The sequence below is a fragment of the Barbus barbus genome (genome assembly GCF_936440315.1).
Source record: "Barbus barbus genome assembly, chromosome: 23".
Classification (NCBI taxonomy): domain Eukaryota; kingdom Metazoa; phylum Chordata; class Actinopteri; order Cypriniformes; family Cyprinidae; genus Barbus; species Barbus barbus.
This window is the reverse complement of record NC_136751.1, coordinates 6,095,258-6,119,363: the sequence shown is the minus strand read 5'-3', so window position 1 is coordinate 6,119,363 and position 24,106 is coordinate 6,095,258. Positions and strand designations below refer to the sequence as shown.

Genomic DNA, 24,106 nt, shown 5'->3' with positions numbered 1-24,106 from the left:
TTCACCCTCAGGCCATCCAAGATGTAAATGAGTTTGTTTCTTTATTGGAACAGATTTGGAGAAATTTAGCATTACATCACTTGCCGTCACAATGAGAGTTCAGACAGTTGATAAAAATATCACAATAATCCACATGACTCCAACCCACCAATAATGTCTTGTATAGTGAAAAGTTGCATGCTTTTAGGAGACAAATCATGAATATGTTTTTAGTTTCAAACCATTGTCCAAAAGCCAGAATATTGTGAAAAAAAAATCAATTTTGTCTGACTCAGGAGAGAAATATACACAGAACAAGCACTGTTTATAAGCAAAAGAAGCCTAAAACAGCTCTAAACAAATATGTTGGTAGATTTTTATGCGAGAGGACGAGTGGAGATGGACTTTTACACTAGAAGAAGCATTGTTATGGATCATGGACTGGTATTTTGTCCAGAAGCAACGGTTTAAAGTTAAAACATCTTAATGATGAATTTATTTCTTGCAAACATGCAGCTTTTCACTTCACAAGACTCTACAGGAGAGTATGGATTGTAGATTATTGTAATGCTTGTATCAGCTGTTTGGACTCTATTTCTGGCAGTTCTTGGATGGCTTGGGTTAAATTTTAAGCAATTTTCATTTATGGGTGAACTACTACTGATTGTGATCCATTCACTACATATTCATGTTAATTGCAAGTGTAAAGAAGGCCTTAAGGTTTCTTATCTAGACACTTTGAATTCTGGGAAGACAGAATCATTCTTGAGAAAATAATCTTAAAACTCAATTCTATGTCCAACAAACTTTGTTGAGACAGTGACTTTCAAAATCAATTTACAAGACCTTCCACCGCTCCTCTTCTCCTAGAACACACACACCGGAGGCCTTTTAAAAATATACATCACATTTATTTCAACTGTTACAGATCAGCCTTGGTCTTTGTCTACAGAAATGTTTGGGCACGACAAGTGGATCCAAACCCTTTATCACTGGTTCGTCCATCAGTCCCCCTGTTGCCCAGCAACCTTACTAGTTCTCAATACCCACCGAACATAACAAAAATTAAAACTGAAGCTCAAAAACTCAAGACGCAGCCGACCGAAACACACCACTGTTCCACATTTTTTTGTTTCTCTAAAGGTAACACAATGTACAAAAAGCAAGTCTGGAAATAGTAAGATTTTCGGCACTATAAAATTTTATTTTTTTTTCTTTGTTGCCTCCACACTCTCCACTTGTGAATAAGAAAACAATGCACTTATTTCTACTGAGCTTACTCTGCGTTTTCTTGCCGGGCAGCCAAAGGGTCAGATGGATTCAGTAATGTAACAAGGGAAGCCACAGCGGCACAGAGCAGTGGGTGGCCTCAGTGGTTAGGAGAGCTGTTCCAGAAGGCAGTCCCTAAAAAAAAACGTCTCTTACAGCTTTGTGGAGATTTGAAACAACTGTCTCCACACTTTGTACAGCACAATACTACAATGATAACCCCAAACAGAAATATGGAAACAAATATGGCCAGAAAAGAAAAACAATGGAGTTGTCCGGATTTGGAGGCATTTCTTGATGCTTGGAAAAGAAGCACTTCCCTTTGGCTGGTCCTTAGGTCCTGCTGATGGTACAGGCCAAAGCAGGCAGTCTGTGTGGAGGAGGGAGAGCCTATCCCCTTCATACAGGGGTGGCTGGGAGGGGTCTTTAGAAGGAAGGCAGGAGGGAAGGTTTAAAGGAAAAGTACATGACCCAGTAGCCTCAAAAGGGAAAAGAAGGCACCATTAATGACAGGAAAAGAGCAGTCCATGCCAAGCCTGGAGGCAGATTCTGGACAGAGAGCTGTCCACTCTTCGCACGCACTCCTGGAAATTAAACAAAAAAGAGAGAAATGAGACAAAGGCACCAAAAAGGAATCTTGAATATTGGAATATGTATTGCAACATAAGGTAAACACTAGTGCTGTCAATTAATAAAAAAAAAAAAAACTAATTAATCGCACATTTTTCTGGAATTAATCACGATTAATCACGATTAATCCCACTTAACATTAAAGTTTTGAAATATACTTTTATATTGCAATAATTTCACATTCAATCTTCAAATTACTGTACAAACAACATAAAGACAGTACATTTTTTCATATTTGTATAATGGCATCATTTTTTATGACTGAAGGCCAGCACCACTATGGAATAGTTTTTTCCCCAGTAGCTATTTAATCACTGATTAGCCATTCAACATTACAAAGCTTTCAATTTGATCATTTATTAGACTTAAAAAAGAACTTCTAATTTAAGTGAACTTAAAACAATCTTCACATAAACCCATTATTATAAATGTCATACTGGTGCCCTTCAGCAGAATTATACAGAAATTTAAATTATCAAACACATTCTAAATTAAATATAGATGAATCCTTAAAGCTATAAAAGTTATTTTTTCCTCGTTTTTTCTTTGTCCTTTGATTAATAGACATCACGGCAGCTGGTTATTAGGTTATTTTGGCTGTTATTTCTTTAAAAGCTGCTGTTGCTGAACGTGATGCAGTTATGATGCGCATCATATTTTCTCTCAACTCTTTTTACCATTTCTGACCCACTTCAGGTCATAAAGTCTCTATTATTGAGCGAGCTGACGAGTTAAATTGGGCATGTTAAATGAGTTTTGAAAACCATTTCAGAGACATGTTCTTAAATGTGACTCATATAAAATTAGGGTGACCGTACATGCCATTTTTCCCAGACGCGTCCTGATCAGGACACTGGCATAACATTTCTATGGCGCCAAAAATCATGGAATACAACCATACAAAAGTGTTTTGTATTAGACGTAAATAAATTAAAACAGCGGCCAATAACACACCTGCTCTTTCTGAGTCCATCATTTGTGCTGTGCAGTGGGGTATGTGAATAATGGCAGCAAAAAAAATTAACCACAATTCTTAGCGAATAATAAGAATAATGGAGATTGCATGTAAACGGGAGTGACATGTAAACATCATAATGCGATTAAGTCCTTACTCTGATTCGTGTGCATGTAAAAGTAGTCATTGAACGTTTGAACTGTTTGAATTGAAACATTGATTTTCGAACTGTTTGAAATGAGTCCTTGAATGTTTGAACGGTCTGAATTGAATAATTGAATCATGAACTGACTTTTGAGTTCATGTAAATATGAATTTTTCTTTTGTTTTGTTTTGTGAATGGTTTTGTTACTTACAGTTTGAATGACTTTTTGTGTGTATTAAGAAAGGAAGGCAAAATGGAATAATACCCCAATGCATTTAAACTGGTTTATTGTTGTCTTTGGCTCAAAAGGTTTCACAAGGTTTATTTTATCTTTATCCATGAGAATCCTATGTGGAACTGATTTTATAGTATATATATTTTTTTTTACTTATACATAATTTATAAGTTGGCACCCCAGAACCAGTCAGTCTGCTACAAACCTTATATTAATCTTTCATGTTTATTGGTGTTTACAAACCACAAATAAATAGAGTGCCACTGAAAATGTGCACACACTGACATCAGAGTAGTTTTCAAAGAAAGTTGGATGTACTGAGTATCAGCTACTAACAACAACAGCGACAGGCTCAGTGATCTGTGTCGTTCTGAAAGGGGCTTAAGACTGAAATGATGTACAATACAATGTTTGAAAGGAGTCTGAGCAACTTTAAAGAGGTTTGAGCTGAATTAACTGCAGAAAGTTGTGGAGAAGTAAAAGGCCATAGAGAGCTAGCACTATAATTACATCTGACATAGCAGAAAGAAAATACAGGTCTTGGGAATAAGTAACCGAAAACAAATTTAATAGTATTTGCTCTAAAATAGCCCCCTAGTCCTAGTAGTATAATGATGGTAAACTTTAAATTTGCCTTTGCTTTTGAGAGTGGAGGAAAATATAATTGGCTCTGTAGGAGTGCAGAGGGAAGGTAATTAAAGAGGAATTAAGCCGTCAAACCTACCGACATACATACACATCTTCAAATCTGAAAAACCACACAGTGAACGCTTACCTGAGGAGGTGAGCACTCTGACCTGAGCGCTGGCGGCTCCTTCACCTCCTTCACTGACTGCGCGCACCTCGATGATGTATGTGCCCCCCTCAGGAAGCGTCAGGACCACGGCTGAGTTTGGAGTCCTCATGACTTGGCTGTGACCCCGTCCCTCTTGATGCAATAATACCTGAAATGGGAAAAAAACATATCAAACACGTGCAATGATGTTGTTTTTTACTTTACATCTGTGCGATACCGACCTTGTACCCAATGACTTCTGACTCATTGTCCCTAGCTTTCACTGGATCCCAGGATAGAGAAACATTGTTCCCCTCCTGAATCCACATCAGGTTGCCTGGGGGTAGACTTGGGGCTGAAAAGAGAGACAGATAACCAAACAGAAAGATAAAAAACTCATTTAAAAATGTAATGAGCAATGATCACAGTAATTGACAAGACAAATTATCCTCCTCTCAAAACCAATTTCTATTCATCAATCCTTCTCCTATATGCTAGACAGCACTATGTTGACACAGTATGTGAACTGGTCACAATGTGCCAAGTTTCCAGCAATAAGCATTTCATCTGTCTAAAATGAACCTCAATTTGTTGTGTGAAGACACTGCATTTGATGTTTTGCAGTAAGCTACCATTATAGTGCTGCAGGGATGACGTATTTTTGACGCAGAATTGAGCACTTTAGGTCCTATAGTTCTTAGTTCTTCTTGAAAACAGTAATTGCAAACAAGTGGCTAAATGGGACTATTTGCCTTTTACTTCTGCTGATAGTATTTAGACTTCATTTGAACAAAATATGTACGAACCATAAACTTATATTGGTCACAGAGCTTATTTTCTGCAATAATTCACAAGCCAATGGACAAATCCTATTGGGTTTTTATCAAGGGAACCAGATCAATGCCAAAAAACAAACAACAACAACAAAACACCTCTTCTATGATGAACCTGCTTTTAATTTGTAAAGGAAAATACATTTTCCTAATTAATTTCAATACAGTTGAAAATATATTTTTATTTTATTTAAAAAAAAAAATGTTATTACTTTTTGTTTTTTATATTTTTAGTCACTTTTGTAAAAAAAAAAAGTGATACAAAGAGTTTAAGATATAAAACCAAGAAGAATACAAAGAGCACATTTCTAATAGCTTTCAGTTTGTGTTTTCATTCAATCATTCATTCATTTCTTGAACAGACACTTGTGAATTTTATAGTTTATAATGCTTCCAAAGGAGTTGATTTAAGGGAACTCACCATTTTTCTTAGTGTTAATCTTGATGGGTGAGCTGGCTGGTCCTTGACCGACGCTGTTGAATCCCTTCACAGAGATCAGATACTGTGTGTTTCCATCCAGCCCTGTCAGCAGCATGGTCGTCTCATTCCCCGTCGTCCTCTTCTTCTTCCCCATCTCCTCCTGCTCCATGTCCTTCCAGGAGCTCACCTGTTCCCAACAAGACAATCTGCCTGACTTTCTGCCTGTCATTCATTCAAGATTTTTTTGTGATTTTTTTGTTATGTAAATGACACAGTGAGAGTTGCCAATTTCATATGATATTGTATCATTTGGTTTAAATAACCGTCATACATTTTGCATGACGAGCATAACAGGCGAGCATGTAATATCTCCCTATGATGAAATACTATAATCTTTCTCACTGGAGGACACAACTGTGTAATTTCACTGCAGGGAATAATTTTCTTCATTCAGAAAGCATAGCAGTTGTGGAAATGATGACGAAAATAAAGGGTTCACGATCACATATGTGCCTCTGTTTCAAAACCCGATGAGCTGCCTTGCTGTAATAGGCAGATGCCTTCTTAGACAGCAGCCTAACCATCACGGAACGTCATAAGTGATGGTTTGGGACCTTCTGCTTAGACAGCGATTGTCATACAAACACTGCTCCTCAGGAGACTTGACCTTTGAATTTTACTGTTAGCATTTTGCTAAGCAAACTTTAGCAAAAATGCTCATTTATAATATAATGGCCTTAAAATAACATAGCACAAACATTTACTGTATTGAGAGACATGGTTTGTTTTTACATTTAGCAGATGCTTTTATCCAAAGCGACTTACAAATGAGGACAACAGGAGCAAACAAAACCAATAAAAAAGCAATAATATGTAAAATAAAATAAAATAAAATAAGTAAATAGAAGAGAAAAGAATAGACAATGCTAATGTTAAGAGGGTCTATTTTTTATCAGATTGTACTTCACTGTGTTATTTTAGTATCACTGAGATACTATTATAGGAAGATGAAAAAAGGAAAGGAAAGGTCGTGATATGTGGCCAAGTATGATGACCCATACTCAGAATTTGTGCTCTGCATTTAACCCATCCAAGTGCATATACACAGCAGTGAGTAGTGAACACACACGCACACACAAACATTTATGCTGCGGCACCCGGGGAGCAGTTGGGGGTTCGGTGCCTTGCTCAAGGGTCTCACTTCAGTCGTGGTATTGAGGGTGGAGAGAGCACTGGACATTCACTCCCCCCACCTACAATCCCTGCTGGACCTGAGACCTGAACCCGCAACCTTTGGGTTACAAGTTCGACTCTCTATCCATTAGGCCACGACTGCCCCCATTATAGTTTTTATTCACATTTTGAATCAGTGTTTATTTTCAAATGTTCCATGTTGACTTTGATTAAAGCTTTAATCATTTTGCTGTTTTTTTTTTTTAAATACATTTTATTTCAGTTTTAGTTATTTTAGTACATTGTTAAACTAAACTGAAATTAGAAATGTTACCTTAGCAATTAGCTTAATTATTTAATTATATTTTCAGTTTTAATTAACTACAATAACCCTGGTACAACAGAAATTTGGTCAGTATTTATAAGAAATTAGCTTTTTCATTCAGCAAGGATGCGCTTAATTGATCAAAAGTAACAGAAAATACATTTATGACCCTGGACCACAAAACCAGGCTTAAGTCGCTGGGGTGTATTTATAGCAATAGTCAAAAATACATTGTATGGGTCAAAATTATAGATTTTTCTTTTATGCCAAAAATCATTAGGATATTAAGTAAAGATCATGTTCCATGAAGATATTTTGTAAATTTCCTGCTGTAAATTTATCAAAACTTAATTTTGGTTAGTAATATGCATTGCTAAGAACTTCATTTGGACAACTTTAAAGGCGATTTTCTCAGTATTTCGATTTTTTTTTTTATCCTCAGATTCCAGATTTTCAAATAGTTGTATCGCGGCCAAATATTGTCCAATCCTAACAAACCATACATCAATGGAAATCTTATTTATTCGGCTTTCAGATTATGTATAAATCTCAATTTCGAAAAATTGACAAAATAGATGTTACATATATATACTGAAATAGAAAACAATTATTTTAAGTTGTAATAACATTTAACAATATTAGTGTTTTTACTTTATTTTTGATCAAATAAATGCAGCCGTGCTGCGCATAAGAGACTTCTTTCAAAACATTTAAAAATCTTACTGACCCTAAACTTTTGAATGCTAGTGTATTCTGTATTTTTCAATATTTCATTAATTAAAAGTGTATATACACAACTAATATTTCTCCCACTTTTTCCACCAGATGATGTTGTCTGGGTAGGCGGCTCATTAGGTCTTGGCACAAAACCATTTATCTATCTATTCATTTCTCCTTCTCTTACCTCATATCCTTGGGGTCTTCCAGGGCCAGGATTGGGCGGCTTCCACATCACTTTAATTTCAGAGGAGGAGATGGCGAATGCCTGCACTTCTGAAGGAGGCTCCCTGGGCTCTGCATTTAAAAGCAGAACACTTCAGATTTCACAGCAAATAACACATAAAACACATCACCAGTCATACGCTCTATACATCTGCTTGATGAAGTGTTTGGGATACATTTCATCAGTATCTCTTATGTGTTAATAGTCAGAGCGAAGAGTCTAAGCGGATGTAAATGGTAAGTTGTGAAGCCCTGTGATCGTGAGGGAGAATCCCGCTGAGAGAAACGCTGTGAGACTGAGAGGTGACAGAGACACAGAACATCCATCATATTAGCAGCAGTCGCAGCAAACGCCACTCGCACGGTTACCATAAAATCAGCCTGACACAGTGTGATCACACACTGAAACTGTTTGGTCCTCTTGATCATTTCTGTGTGGTTTTTTGAAAGGTCAAAAAAGTTCTCAAAGGTTCTTTTATTTTCATAAACACACAAAAAACTGAGATTAAGTTATTTGAACGGATAGTTCACACTAAAATTGATGACGACATTTACCCATTGAGTACAGCTCAAAATGAGAAATTCTGCCAAAAGCACAATAAAAGCAGGCTATATGACTAAAGTATCATTTTAAGTAAAATCAGTTGATCCGGTTCACAATTGTGACTCATTCGGTTATTAAGTCCAACTCACTCTATGATCCCATCAAAATGGTTGATCAGCTTCAAAAAAAAAAGCAAAGCACACATCGTACAGACAACTTTTATTTTATTTAAGCTTTGAGCTTGAAAGCCCCTGATCACCATCTACTGTCATTTTATGAAAGTCTTCATAATATCTCTTTTTGTGTTCCACAGAAGAAAACCATCAGGGTTTAGAACATGACTTAGAACAATTTATTTTCCTATTTTACGGAACCGTTCTTTTTTAAACAAATCACAAAGAAAAAGTGACTTGGTTAATCATGAAATCAAGATAAAATTGTAATGCATAGCTTTGTGTAAACTAAGTGTGCTAATGTGTATTAAATGTGCACTTGTAGTGTACTTCAACTCTTAAAAGTAAAAAAAAAACACAAAAACTTGAGAATAATATTTAGTTAATTCAATTAAAGCCACTTAAGTGTAGTTAAAGAGAGTACACTTTCATGACTGTTTCTAAACAAACTTAAGTACATTTTAATAAGTGCATTTTAAAATAAAACTTTTAATTTTACATTATTACAAAGTACATTTTAAATAATTGTTTTATTAATCTTTTGTCATGTTTTAACACAATTACTTTGCTTTGTTGACTAACATACTATAGCACATGTAAAATACTGGATTATAATTTTAACTATAAGTGTGTTTTTGATATTACCTTTGTAAATCACAAATACAGACGTGGTCAGAATTGTTGGTACCCTTGGTAAATATGATCAAAGAAGGCTGTGGAAATAAATCTGTATTGTTAATCCTTTTGATCTATCATTTAAAATAAATTACAAAAATTTAATTGGAGAATAAGAATTTAAAATGGGGGGAAATATCATTATAAAATAAATGTTTTTCTCTAATACACATTGGACACAATTAACGGTACCCTTTTATTCAATACTTTTGAAACCTCCATTTGCCAAAATAGTATAGGAGTTTTCTCCTATAATGCCTGATGAGGTTAGAGAACACCTGACAAGAGATCAGAGACCATTCCAGAATCTCTCCAGATCCTTCAGATTCCCAGCTCCATGATGGTGCTTCTCCTCTTCAGTTCACCTCACTCATTTTCTACATGGTGCAGGTCAGGGAACTGGAATGGCCATAGCAGACGCTTTGTTTTGTTCCCAGTGACCTATTTTTGTGTTGTTTTAAGGTTTATTTTTGGATTATTTTACGGTTGGAAGATCCAAATATGGCCCATTATAAGATTTCTAACAGAGTCAGTCACTTTTTGATTTTTTATCTGTTGGTATTTGATAGAATCAGTGATGCCATGTGTCTAAACAAGATGTCCAAGACCTCCAGCAGAAATATAGGCCCACATCATCAAAAATACAGCAGTATATTTCATTGTACACATGGGGTACTTTTTATCCCTGTGTTCACCAAACCCATCTTGAGTGTTTGCTGCTAACAAGCTAACTTTTTAGTTACATCTGACCATAGAAGCCAGTCCCATTTGAAGTTCCAGTCGTGTCTGATAACTGAATATGGTGGAGTTTGTTTTTTGGTGAAAGCATTTTCTTTTCTTGATTTTTTTCATGAAGCCCTTCCGAACAACATGTGGTGATGCGGTTTGATATTTTTAAAAAAATGTTTTAAAGACCCAACAAAAACTCAACTTTTTTTCTGCAATTCTGCAGCTGTGGTCCATGGAGAGTCTTTAGCAACTCAAACTCTCCTCCTCACCGTGCATTAGGACGGTATAGACACATGTCCTCTTCCAGGCAGTTTCATAACATTTTATGTTGATTGGAAATTCTTAATTATTGCCCTGATGGTGGAAATGGGAATTTTCACTGCTCTAGCTCTTTTCTTAAAGCCACTTCACTAAATTGTGAAGCTCAATTATCTTTTACTGCACATAAGGAATATATTCTTTGGTTTTTCTCATTGTGATGGGTGATTCATTTGGAACTTGGCCTTTGTTTTGTTTTCCCTCCTATTTATATTTCTGTGAAACAGGGAGCTCTGGCTGGATAATTTCATGTTCATAATTATGCTGGTGTGCTCAAAATTGTGAATATGAATGGGAATATATTTCAGAGATATTTTACTCATAAAACTTTCTAGGGGTACCAGTAATTGTGTCCAATGTGTATTTGAGAAAAAACAAAACAAAAAAAAACATTTATTTCATAATGATATTTCCCCAATTTTAAATTCTTATTCTCTTATTCTCTTAGATTTTTGTGATTTTTGAAAAATAAAAGATCAAAAGGATTACCAATGCGCATTTATTTTCACAGTCTTCTTTGATCATATTTAGCAAGGGTACCAACAATTCTGACCACGTGTGTACATTTAAATACATGACATTCAAGTTTCACTAGAAATACTATTCAAGTATTCATCATTTAGTATTAAATAACAATAAATAATGAAATAACATTATTAAAGAATTTATTATTATATATTACATTTTTGTTTCCTATAAATGCTTGTCTGACATAGTCAGTTTAGCCATATTTTAAAAACTATGAAATTACATATAAAATTGTACTTAATAACTATACTTATGTGGGCCAAAAAAGCACTCTAATGTTCAACTAATTGCATTTAATATCAAATTAAACTTTAATACATTTTCGGTTAACTGTAAATAATTGTGAATAAAAATGTACTTAATTCTTACTTATGTGGGCCAAAAAAGCACTCTAATGTTCAACTAATTAAATTGAATATCAATTTAAACTATACTACATTTTATAATACATTGAAATGACATATAAAACTGCACTTAATTCCTACTTATGTGGGCCAAAAAAATCACACTAAAGTCCAACTAATTGCATTTCATCTAAATTTAAACTATAATATGTGGTCATAACTATAAACATTATATTCAGTTCACACTTAAGTATACTCTTTTATTCTACTAAAATGTATTTCTTTTTGATAAGGGCATGCTATAATGTTTGCTCTCATTGTGTGTACTGTCTTTTGACAGTTGGATTTTAACTTTTACCAGTATCTCAAAGTACTGACACATATCGAACAGTACATCCATCCACAGCCCTGGATTAGCTATTATGTGATGTACTTCAAAGTTCGAGAAACTCTGTCTATATATTTGAGCCGTGTGTTATTGAAGTTATATAAGATAGCAATAAATCCCATCAATCAGAGCAAGAACACATCTGACCCTCACCTCCCTCTGCAGAGAACACAGTAACCACGTCGCTGAAGGGCCCGTCTCCTTTGTTGTTATACACTCCCACCCGCACCTCAAACGGGGTGAGAGGGGGGAAGGTCTCGTCTCTGTATTTATAGGTGGTGGAGTCTGCCGAGGTCACCATCTTCTCTTTCCACCCACGTGTGCCATTGGCTCGGAATGCCACGATGTAGCCAAAACCTTCTCCATTCTGGAATTCTTCAGAGACGGGCTGAGGACGAAAAAAGAAACAAATTATTATGAGCTCTGGATTCATTTCCAGGCAGATAATGTTTAAAAGTCACATTGTTTACACTAATTCTTAAAATATCGATCAAAATATCTGAGCTTGCTTAAAATATTTCTCTGCAATGGGATTGGAAATTGGAAAAAGGGTCCTAATAACACACAGCCAGCTGAGCTCGGAGAAATAAGGGAAGGGTAAACGGCCATGCAGCAGGTAATTTATGAAGACTTTTGCTTGAGAATTATCAGCCCTGAAGATGTAATCTGGCCAATTATTTGACTCCGGCACAACTCATACTTCCTGTGTAATGTGAAAAAATTAGCTATTTTCAGGTCAGTTTAGACGCTGACATCTTAGGCAAGTTTTGCATCATTTTCGCTTGCTCTGCTGGTGCTAGTTAAAAATAAGTAAAATGCAACTAAATCCAAGTTTAAAATTCAATCATGTACCCAATTAACTGTGTGGAAACTGAACTTTAAAAGCATATTATGTTAAAGAGTCAACACAGCAGTGCTGGAACAGAGACACTGGCATCTGAACATTTAGCTCTTAAACTAATAATCCTTTGAGCTTTCAAAGTATCACAACCAGCATTTATTTTATTATTATTTAAGTCAACTTGAAATCAAAATTGAGGATTCATAAAGGAATAGTTCACCAAAAATGAAAATGTTGTCATTAATTACTCCTCTTCATGTTGTTTCAAACCCATAACACTTTCAATGATGTGAAGATATGAATGAAGATATTTGAATGAAAACTGATGCAAATACAGTTGTGGTCAGAATTATTGGAACCCTTGGTAAATATGATCAAAGAAGACTGTGAAAATTAACCTGCTTTGTTAATCCTTTTGATCTTTTATTAAAAAAAATCACAAAAAGCTAACCTTTTATTGGATAATAAGAATTTAAAATGGGGGGGGGGGGGGGTATCATTATGAAATAAATGTTTTTCTCAAACACACGTTGGACACAATTATTGGCACCCCTAGAAATTCTTAAGAGTAAAATATCTCTGAAGTATACTCCCATTCATATTCACAATTTTGAGCACTCTAGGGTGATTATGAACATGAAATTATCCAGCCATGGCTTCCTGTTTCACACAAATATAAATAGGAGGGAAAACAAAGCCCAAATTCCCTTAATCATCCATCACAATGAGAAAAAACAAAGAATATATTTCTGATGTGCAGCAAAAGATAATTGAGCTTCACAAATTAGTGAAGTGGCTTTAAGAAAAGAGCTAGAGCAGTGAAAATCCCCATTTCCACCATCAGGGCAATAATTAAGAATTTCCAATCAACAGAAAATGTAATGAAACTGCCTGGAAGAGGACGTGTGTCTATATCGTCCTAATGCACGGTGAGAAGGAGCGTTTGAGTGGCTAAAGACTCTTCAAGGATCACAGCTGGAGAATTGCAGAAAATAGTTGAGTCTCGGGGTCAGAAAACCTTAAAAAACAATTGTCAAACAGCCCCTACATCACCACATGTTGTTTGGGAGGATTTCAAGAAAAATTCTCCTCACTCGTCCAAAAACAATCTCCAGCATATTCAGTTATCAGACAGGACTGGCACTTCAAATGGGACTGGCTTCTATGGTCAGATGAAACTAAAAAATGAGCTTTTTAGCAGCAAACACTCAAGATGGGTTTGGTGAACACAGGGATAAAAAGTACCCCATGTGTACAATGAAATATACTGCTGTATTTGTGATGTTGTGGGCCTATATTTCTGCTGGAGGTCCTGGACATCTTGTTCAGACACATGGCATCATGGATTCTATCAAATACCAACAGATAAAAAATCAATAAGTGACTGATTCTATTAGAAATCTTATAATGGGCCATGTTTGGATCTTCCAACCGTACAATAATCCAAACACAAACCTCAAAAACAACACAAAAATGGGTCACTGAGCACAAAACCAAGCTTCTGCTGGCCATTCCAGTCCTCTGACCTGAACTCTGTAGAAAATGAGTGAGGTGAACTGAAGAGAAGAAGCACCAACATGGAGCTGTGAATCTAAAGGATCTGGAGTGATTCTGGATGAAGGAATGGTCTCTGATCTCTTGTCAGGTGTTCTCTAACCTCATCAGGCATTATAGGAGAAGATTTAGAGCTGTTAAACTGACAAATGGAGGTTTCAAAAAGTATTGAATAAAAAGGTGTCGTTAATTGTGACCAATGTGTATCAGAGAAAAACATTTATTTCATAATGATATTTCCCCCCATTTTAAATTCTTATTATCCAATGAAAGGTTAGCTTTTTGTGATTTTTTTAAATAAAAGATCAAAAGGATTAACAAAGCAGGTTAATTTTCACAGTCTTCTTTGATCATATTTACCAAGGGTTCCAATAATTCTGACCACAACTGTAACTATGAATTGAGTGGCTTAGTCAAAGTCTTCTGAAGAATCACAAGCATCATAAGCAGTGGTCAAAATATATAGAGCTCATCAAACATAGTAAAAAGAAGTTAAACCATATTGCTTAATGCACAAGAACAAGACTCATTGGTTTTGTATATTAGATTTTTTTTTTTGAGGCATTAAAGTTTTGGGTGAATGGACTTTCAGTGGAGGGAGTTTTCTCAGGTATCATTAAAAGATGAACAAATGTTCTTATGGGTTTGGAATGGATATGAGGGCGAGTAAATGATGACTGATTTCTTTTTTATTTTTGGGTGAACTATGCTTTAATTGCATGTTCCTGGACTTATGGTGAATTATTCATAAGTAGGGATGCACGATATGAAAAATTTTAACCGATGCCGATAACCGATAATTAAGTCCTTCTCATGACCGATGCCGATTCTAATACCAATACCCAATAAGTTCATATTTTTATATTATAATTTTCATATAATCTGCAGTTTGTGCACCCAGGAGAGTACAAAATCTAAGATTCACTGATTAAACTGATATTTTAGTAGCTCTGGCCTAACTATAGCAAACATCAGTCCTGACTCTTCAAATGTTTTTTTATTTTTCGTGTAAGGCACCACAATACTTTGTAACAGAAATGGTTTAACAGAATTATGACAGAACTATGGTTTATCTGCAATTAACAACTCATTAACAACAAATTTATATTCAAATATTTCATGCATAAAGAAATGCATCTATTCAACGTTTTTAGTGCACGAGGATGAGGAAGTTATATAGTCTTTAAATCATGTGTTTTTCAAATACATAATAAAAAAAATGCATTGACAGTTGTCAGCCTCAACAAAAAAAAAGAAAAACAAAAGTGCATGCTCAACAAAAATAAAGTGCATCCTCATACCAAGGTTGTTAAGCCGCAACACCAGTTATCACTTGCCCACCGCAGCACCATCCCTCACCGTCATTTAGATTTTTTTAATAGTAATAAAAATCATTTAGTTCAGTTAGAGAACAGACACTACAATTAAAACTGAACACGGCTGCTCAATGCAGCACACCAAACGAACTACAGTCACGCATCACAGATCAGATTTCCTTTACCACCTGAGGAGAGTGAGTCGAGCTGACTGACAAGAGTGAGGTGAAAAAGACAAGACGGTGGCAGAAGAGTTTCAAAACGAAATGTAAAAGCGCCTGTTTTTACATTTCCAAATATTTCGGATTTTGAAAAGTCTGTTAACCTGCCATTTATCTCATTTGAAAGTGAAAATAAAACGCGCACAGAGCTTACAAGCTATTTAAAAAGGAAGGAAAGCGAGGAAAAGAGGGAAGACTCAAACGACCCCCCCCATCCCCCCATCCACCGAGGTGATACCGGTAAGGTGTTCACACACGTCGATTAACCAGTGAGAAAATTTCCTCACTGTCACAACCCTACTTGATGCCTTTTTTCCTCCTCTCGGAATCCTCGCTGAACATGCGTTGGAAATAGCAATGGCATTGTCCTCCTCTGCCACCGAGAAAAACTTCCAGACTGCCGAAGACATGTTCACAAATGATGACGTAATGAGCATGACACATGCTGAGAGTCACTGCAGTTTAAAGGTGCAATCACTTGCACTCGGAAAGAAGATGAATCTCAGATAAATCAGACTGATTGATTTACCAGCAAGCATACTTTATCGGCTCTAGTTATCGGATTTCATTTATTTATCGGAGCAATAAAAATTATGTCATTTTCTCTCATATCGGTTGATAATTTATCTGTCCGATAAATATCGTGTATCCATATTCATAAGTACACATTATTTCAAACAATAAAAACAAAACATAAAAATCAATAACTCTTGACTCCATTCTTGTTAGCAATGCTCACTTTTTACAATCCATTCTGTACTTTAGGATTAAATCATGTCCCCCACTAGATGTTTTTTTTTTCTCTCTGGATTGAATAGTACACAGAAAAGCCATTTTTATTTCTCCAAAGAACCTTAAGTAAATAGTTCTTAAAGAACCATTTTTTTTTTTTAGAGTGAAGATTTTTATAAACATAACCTTTTTCCACTATAAAGAACGTTGTGTAATGGAGTAATGGTGTATTGTCCATGGTAATTAAAGGTTCATAATGGAACCATAAACTGCTTTTCCACCGCCTGGTCGAACTATTCTCGTAGCTTAAAGGAACACTCCACTTTTTTTGAAAATAGGCTCATTTTCCAACTGCCCAAGAGTTAAACAGTTGAGTTTTACCGTTTTCGAATCCATTAAGCCGATCTCCGGGTCTGGCGGTAGCACTTTTAGCGTAGCTTAGCATAGATCATTGAATCTGATTAGACTGTTAGCATCTCACTCAAAAATGACCAAAGAATTTAGATATTTTTCCTATTTAAAACTTGACTCTTCTGTAGTTTACATTTTATTCATTTAGCTGACACTTTTATCCAAAGCGACTTAAAATTGCTATATATGTCAGAAGTCGCACGCCTCTGGAGCAACTAGGGGTTAAGTGTCTTGCTCAGGGACACATTGGTGTCTCACAGTGGATTCGAACCCGGGTCTCTCACACCAAAGGTATGTGTCTTATCCACTGCGCCATCACCAGCGCATCGTGTACTAAGACTGACAGAAAATGAAAAGTCCAATATGGCTAGGAACTATGCTCTCATTCCGGCTTAATAATCAAGGAACTGTACTGCCGTACCATGGGTGCAGCACGCGTAATGATATTACGCAGCGCCTGAAAGTAGTCCCCAGCTATATCATAACTAGTTACCTAGCTGGGGACTACTTTCAAGTGCTGCGTAATATCATTGCACCTGCTAATGGTCTAATCAGATTCAATGATCTATGCTAAGCTACGCTAAAAGTGCTACCGCCAGACCCGGAGATCGGCTGAATGGATTCGAAAACGGTAAAACTCAACTTTTTAACTCTTGGGAAGATTTTCAAAGAAAGTGGAGTGTTCCTTTAACAATTCCATTCCGTGTCACGGTTTGTTTTCCACTTTGGGACAGATAAAAGAGCTTGTAATACAAAAGCTAGTAGTTTCCTTTGTGTAATGCCAAACCAGCAGAGGGAGCCCTCACCCGAATACTGATTGTGCTCCACTCCCTCTGCTTCTCTAGTGATTTCCTGTTTGTAGCATTCATAAGCATGCTAGCCTTTTGGGCCTGTGCGAAGTATTGCCAGTATTTCTGCCTTACCAAGCATTTCTCTAGTATCCTGTTGGCCTATTCTGTGTATGATTCTGCCTGTTGACCTGACTACGTACTATCTGGATTTTCCCCTCTTCTTTGACTGCCTAACTATCTCGATGTTTGTGTTTGGACCTTCTGCTTGCCTACTTATCTTTATCTATTGGATCAATCCTGTGTACGTCGACAGATTGGACTGTTATTCTGGTTTTGACCCCTTGCCTGAATTCACGTTTCTGTCTACTGAAAGTCCCTTTAATAAACTTCTGCTAATGGATTCTAACCCAGCCTCATTGGCCTTATTACACTTTGTAACACAAGTGTTTACATACGTTTTGAGATGTATATTGTGACTGCGTTACAGAGGATGATCAGATATTGCTGTTAATTCACTCAAATGTTGCACTTAGCGTGCTAAGAAAAGATAAAAGATTGGCTATAGATGCCAATAAAGAACCTTTTATTTAACAGTGTGTTTCATTCAGAAATGTTACATTGATTTCAAATGGCATGTTGACTTGATGAACTCTAAGGGACAATATTTGCCCACTAGAGATGATTTTCTGGGATATTTTACCTTTTATTTAAATAATAGATAATCCATAAGAAATAATAAAATAATAAATGACTTCACTTTGAAAGAGACTCTAACTACTCAATGCATTTATGTAGCAGTTTACAACACAGGCTAATTTTACAACCTGCCCAATATTTGGCTGAGCCACAAAGCTCTTTCTCCACTACCATACAGATTCAAAAACACACGGAAGCTTTAAACATGTATCCAATAAATAATTTCAATCTCCATATTTTTCCAGTTAAATAACATCCTTTGTTATATTGGTTCAGAGAAAGAAGCAACACTAAATGGCACAGAATTACATCAAAATGTCAGAAAGTCCCAAATGAATAGGGGAGATTTTCAGTTGTAATGAAACAGATCACTTGTGAATGTCAAGCGCTTTGATGGTGAGCCTGAACACATCAATTAAAGATGTGCTAATCCAATACATCCAAGACTCTGCATACAGCGAGAGCTCGCCATTGTTCTGTGAACCATATCGATGTCTTTTCAAAGGGCTTGGTTCAGGCCCTCGAGTAAATAAACTGTGCGGGTAACGACATTTTGTGAATAACGAGTCAAATATCAATTAATCTGCGGTGTAATGGCTGTGTCTCTGGAAATCACCTAGAGATAGTGAATGATGAATGCTAATGTCCTGCTCTAGCTTGAAGTCCTTTAACACTTCACCACTGTTTAGAATATATAGTACCAAAATTGTATTTATTATTATGCACCTTTTCCCTGTGATCCAGTTTTTGACATTATGTGCAAATGTTTTTATGAACAATAAAACCAGTCCACAAATCTTGTGAGAAAACATAAATTATTTGCTGAAAATCTTTCCGCTCCAACACAACTTTCAAATATGATATGGATTTTGCATATTTGCAATGGAGTTTAGCATTTTGTCATGCTAAAACACCCAAATTATTCCTGTTTTGCAAGGTTGAGTAGAGCTCAATTGAGAACAATTCACTGACTAAGTCTGATTCAAACCGTTTATCTACCCAGTGGGGTAGATAAAAATTTTAGTCTTAGTCTTAGTCCCGTGGTAAAATGTCCTTGTTAGTTTTTATCATATTTAGTCAACCATATCCTACTTAGTTTTAGTCAACAATGGCCGGTTTCACGGACAGGGCTTAGACTAAACAAGGATTAGGCCATAGTTCAATTAGGACATTTAAGTAATTTTTATAAACGTGCCTTAGAAAAAATATTACTGGTGTGCATTTGGAGACAAAATAAAGGCACTGATATATTTTAAGATCAGTCAAAGCAAGTTTCTTTCAGTTGAAACAGCTCAGATTTATATTTTAGTCTGTAATTAGTTTTAAGCCTAATCTGTGAAACCGGGAGTAAAAGTCTCAACATTTTAGTCTAGTTTTAGTCAAAGAAAACCTGAAGTATTTAGTCTAGTTTTAGTCAATGAAAACTTGACATTTTAGCAATAAGATTATTATTAATTAACCGTACAGCAGTATTAATTTTGGCAAACATTTTTAATTTAGTCTTACTCAAATGTACATTTTAGTTATCATATTTAGACAACCTTGTCCTGTTTTTGTTTAGTCACGTTTAAGTCGATGAAATGTATGAGCATTTTAGCCAGGTTTTCGTCAATTAAATCTTAGTCGCATTTTCGTCATTCTGTATAATGGTTAAACTGATAAAAATAATTTTTGTTCAAAATTATAATTGTAATGATTGTTGTCATTTGAGTAGTTTACTGGTAAAACAAACAAAAAAATATTATAACAGTGAAATTCCTAGTAATTCTACTAATTCCAAATTGCAATAGCATATCTCTATTAAAACAACAGCAGTTGAGTAAGTGCATTTATTCTCTTGACAGAACACAGACCGGCTGAATGACACTTTCATTTAGATCGCTAAACTCCAGCTTGTTTGTCGAAGTTTTCAGATCATCGCGGTGGCGCTTCCGCAATGAGGAGTAAGCGCGTGCGCATGGTTGCCAGATTGCTTAAAATAAGCAAAACAGCAGGCAGAAAGTGTATTCATGTAAAAGCAAAGCTCTGATTCGGGGATTTGAACTCTTCGTCAACGAAATTGCATGTTGATATAGTCATAGATTTAGGGGAACGGGAAAGGGAAGTGGTGTGTGGCCAAGTATGGTCACTCATACTCAGAATTTGTGCTCTGCATTTAACCCATCCAAGTGTACACACAGTAGTGAACATACACATGGAGCAGTGGGCAGCCACTGTTGCGGCGCTCGGGGATTTACATCTTGCATCAGGGGATGCATCAGATTTACATCTGTCTGATGCATCTCTGATGCATCAATTGTGAATTACGAAAGCCACAGCACAAGCACCTCCAATGATAAGGTCAGTGGACTTTAGAAAGATTTGGAATCATTTACAATGCTTAAATTTTAAGTTTTGGCTTTACAAAGTCTCCCTTCAGTTTCTGTGAAAACTGGATTGCAATACAGTGTAAAGTGCATAAATTAAAACATTCTGTTCAGAACCCTATAGTTTTAATCATTTTTTGGTGTAAAAAATAACCCTGTCATTTTAGGAATAGATTAAATGCTAAAATATATTACAATAGAAAACCGTTATTTTAAACTGTAATAATATTATAATTTTGCATAACTGTAAATAATTAATAGTAATAAAAAGCCCCTGCACTTAAGACACACCCACACAATAATAGAGGAATCACACTATTTGAATATACAATACAGTACTATTTTATGTTGTGATACTTTAGCTAGTGTAGCGCCGTGAGACACAATTTTATTGTGACAATTGTAGTACTCTCTCCATTCTGGCAGTTAAAAATAGGGGTATATGCAAATTTTGAATTATTTAAGATTTGACGTGCACACAGTTGGCATTACTTCCATGTAATTATAAAGCACGTCTCACATCTTATCTTTCTAGCAGACCATTTGCTCATTAGGGTTAGTATTCTCATTGTGGTTTAGCATTTTACTACACTAAAACACCTAAATTATTCTTCCTCTGGAAGGTTGTATACAGTCTGTTGGTCACATGAGTTGATTTTGCCTGTCCAGCTGCTGACAATTTCCTTTCTGCTTTTTTTCAAAAGAGGTTTGACACTTGCTTGATGTTTTTCTGAGGGGAAGATATCAGAGCCTGTCCGCGACACCTGCTAGGCATTTAATAGAATGGAATGCAATCTATTAAGGGAGATAGAAATTTAATTAAAATGTAAGCCGGCGGAATTAAATCTTGTGCAATTTTAATAATTGACAAACACCTGTACTCTCCTCTCTTTTTGGCAGCGAATCTGTCCGTCATGCCAGATTCTGACTGATTTCCACCCGCTTCCAAAATTATCACGTCCCTTGGCGGCAGCACCCAAAATAAGATGTAGACAGATGATGGGAGAGAATAGGCTGTACCTTCACACTAAATACTTTAGCACACACTTTAGTGCCAGAGCAGTGTAATTAACTCACTCTAGTGTTTCTAGCAATTGAATTAACAACCCTTGAACCAACATTATCAGTGCTGGCTGAGCCTTTCTGCATGGGGCGACTAACAAATGGCCGTTTTAAAAAAGGAAAAATCAGTTCTGCTACAAAATGAAGTGGAACATGCATCTAAAAAGGCTGTTGGGCAAAGGAGTGGCACCCACGGTGCAAATGAAGTCTGCTGGCGGTCTGATATCAGCATGCACGGCAGGCTGCGGCAGCCATCGAATAGGAAGTAGGGCAACTGTAATGGTCCAGTCCATTGCTCCTGGTGCCCGTAATACTTTTTCTCTCTCTGCAGACACTAATGAGCAGACGGGGTGAGCTGTTTAGTCATTCATCCTGTTTAATAAGCAGCTCTCGGCCCAGCCGTCTTGGTCTTCCACAACCACCCAGAGATGATCGGAGAGGCCGCGCAGCAGCCAGTTCACGTGCCCCGAATGCTAAAGCAGCACCGCATCTTCTTATATCCACCAGTATTGATTGGAGATGCAGAGCCAATTCAGTGGTTCTAAAGTGGTTAATCAGGCCGCAGATAAACAGGGTGGAGCTAAAATAGAGCTATATGGGACTGTGCCAGAGAAAAGGAGATTAACGTTGTACACAATATTGGGGAGGCTACATTCACACAATCTGTTTTTCTGGAATTGTTTACTAACAGGAGTGACCTATTCAGCATAGCTATGACTTGAATCCTGCATGAATGATCACAGTCAAGCCTTCCCGTTAGTTGGAAATAACAACTGTAACAGTACAAGTCACTAAATATGAAGATGATAACTTCCACAAACAAAGAAACGTTTAATCACAATTAACCCTAACTCACTCTTAAAATGGCCAGTTTGGTTATAAAATGCATATCATCACATTTTTATGTGCTACAGCAGAGTAATCCGAGGCAGTAATCAATCTCATATGTGGCATTGAGAAGTTTGATTCAATTGAGCTTGGCTTTGTTTCCATGAGGAATCAAAAATAATGTTTCACAGATAAATTCATCCTCAAAAATAAATGCTCCCCTTTTAGAAGCTAAATATTAAGTTAAACTCTGCTGTTTGTCACTATGATTTGAATGTAAAACCACCTGCTACTCAACATTTAAATTCCAAAACCTAAAAATTATATAACAATTAATTTGTTGTATATTGTTTTTTGGCACACTTTATTTATTTTTCCATTCATAATATTGTAATAATAACACCACCAAATGTTTTACTTTCTTCAATGAAAAAAAAAACAAAAAACAATAAAGAAATGTTACTACAGTAACTACACCATTGCATTGCAAAAATAAGTAAATAAAATAAATAAATAAATAAAAATAATTAAATGCAATAAATAAATACAACAGTAAAATGATAATACTCATTTTAATGGCTGTATTACTTTCTATTTACATTTTTATTTTGGCAGACAACCGCAAATAGACCTCAAAGCTTCTCTTTTGTTGACACCAGATTTATGAACAATTGCCATTAAAAATTTGAGAAGATGGTTGGAACAGAATATGGTTTTTAACCGACCCAAACTCATAAGACCTGCAGGGATCCAGCCGCAACATTTCAAGCTAACTGAGTCGCTCCAAGACAATGAAAATAGTAGTAACAAGCTACTCACTTTTAAACCAACATATGTGACCCTGGACCACAAAAGCTTAAGTCTTAATTCGCTGGGGTATATTTGTAGCAATAGCCAAAAATACATTGTATGGGACAAAATGATAGATTTTTCTTTTATGCCAAATCATTAGGACATTAAGTAAAGATCATGTTCCAAGAAGATATTTTGTAAATTTCCTACTGTAAATATATCAAAACTTAATTTTTGCTTAGTAATATTTATTGCTAAGAACTTAATTTGGACAAATTTAAAGGCGATTTTCTCAATATTTAGATTTTTTTGCACCCTCAGATTCCAGATTTTCAAATAGTTGTATCTCAGTCAAATATTGTCCAATACTAACAAACCATGCATCAATGGAAAGCGTAGTTATTCAGTTTTCAGGTGTATAAATCTCAATTTCGAAAAATTGACCCTTATGACTGGTTTTGGACCCTGTGTAAATGAAGTTAGTGCTGAGCGTTTTAAGTAGGGTGGCACGCTAATGGTTAATGTAAAGTGTCTGAGCTAGAAAAGGTTAAATTCCAGGTATGGGATACTAGGTAGCTGAAGTATTATTAAATTCATAAAGCTGCTCAGTCACCATTATGTCCTTGAGCAAAGCACTTGGGCTCCGGAGGGGACAGTCCAATTAATGCGTTGCAAATCGTTTTGGTTTAAAAGCATCTGCTAAATGATATGTAATTTAATATGATGTACTATGTGTCTCAAAATAGCACCTGAAGCTCTAGTCGGGATACCTGCTAGTACGTCCCTTAAAGTGATACAGCAAAGAATTAACACTTGAGAAATCTCTTGTGTGTTTAAAACAGGCAAACATTACACTCACAATGTGTTCAGAGCTCTAAGCAACATCTAAAAACCTTTCTAGTGTATAGACACGTTCTGCATGTTGTGAACACGACGAGGGGCTTATAATTGAACTGTCATTGCAAAGCAAAATTAAAACTCTGATTATTCTGTAGTTACAGTGATAACCTCCTCAAGGGGTTATAAACTCAGGAAGTAATCACAGTAAAAATATTCCATTGCATCTGGAATGTGCCTTATCGTATTTAATTTCTCACTAAGGTATCGTTCTGCTA

General features: G+C 36.0%; 1 protein-coding gene across 1 annotated transcript in view; it reads right to left on the bottom strand.

Moving 5' to 3' along the window:
- Positions 1-871: 871 nt before the first annotated feature.
- The window catches only part of cntn5 (contactin 5), a gene marked incomplete at its 5' end in the record, with an annotated part of 143,570 nt that continues 120,335 nt past the window's right edge, over positions 872-24,106 (bottom strand). The window contains 6 exons of the mRNA XM_079373669.1: positions 872-1,832; positions 3,989-4,157; positions 4,231-4,343; positions 5,243-5,429; positions 7,645-7,754; positions 11,535-11,769. Coding sequence (XP_079229795.1) covers positions 1,729-1,832; positions 3,989-4,157; positions 4,231-4,343; positions 5,243-5,429; positions 7,645-7,754; positions 11,535-11,769 — 918 coding nt within the window. The 3' untranslated portion in view covers positions 872-1,728. The remainder of the gene's footprint in view (positions 1,833-3,988; positions 4,158-4,230; positions 4,344-5,242; positions 5,430-7,644; positions 7,755-11,534; positions 11,770-24,106) is intronic.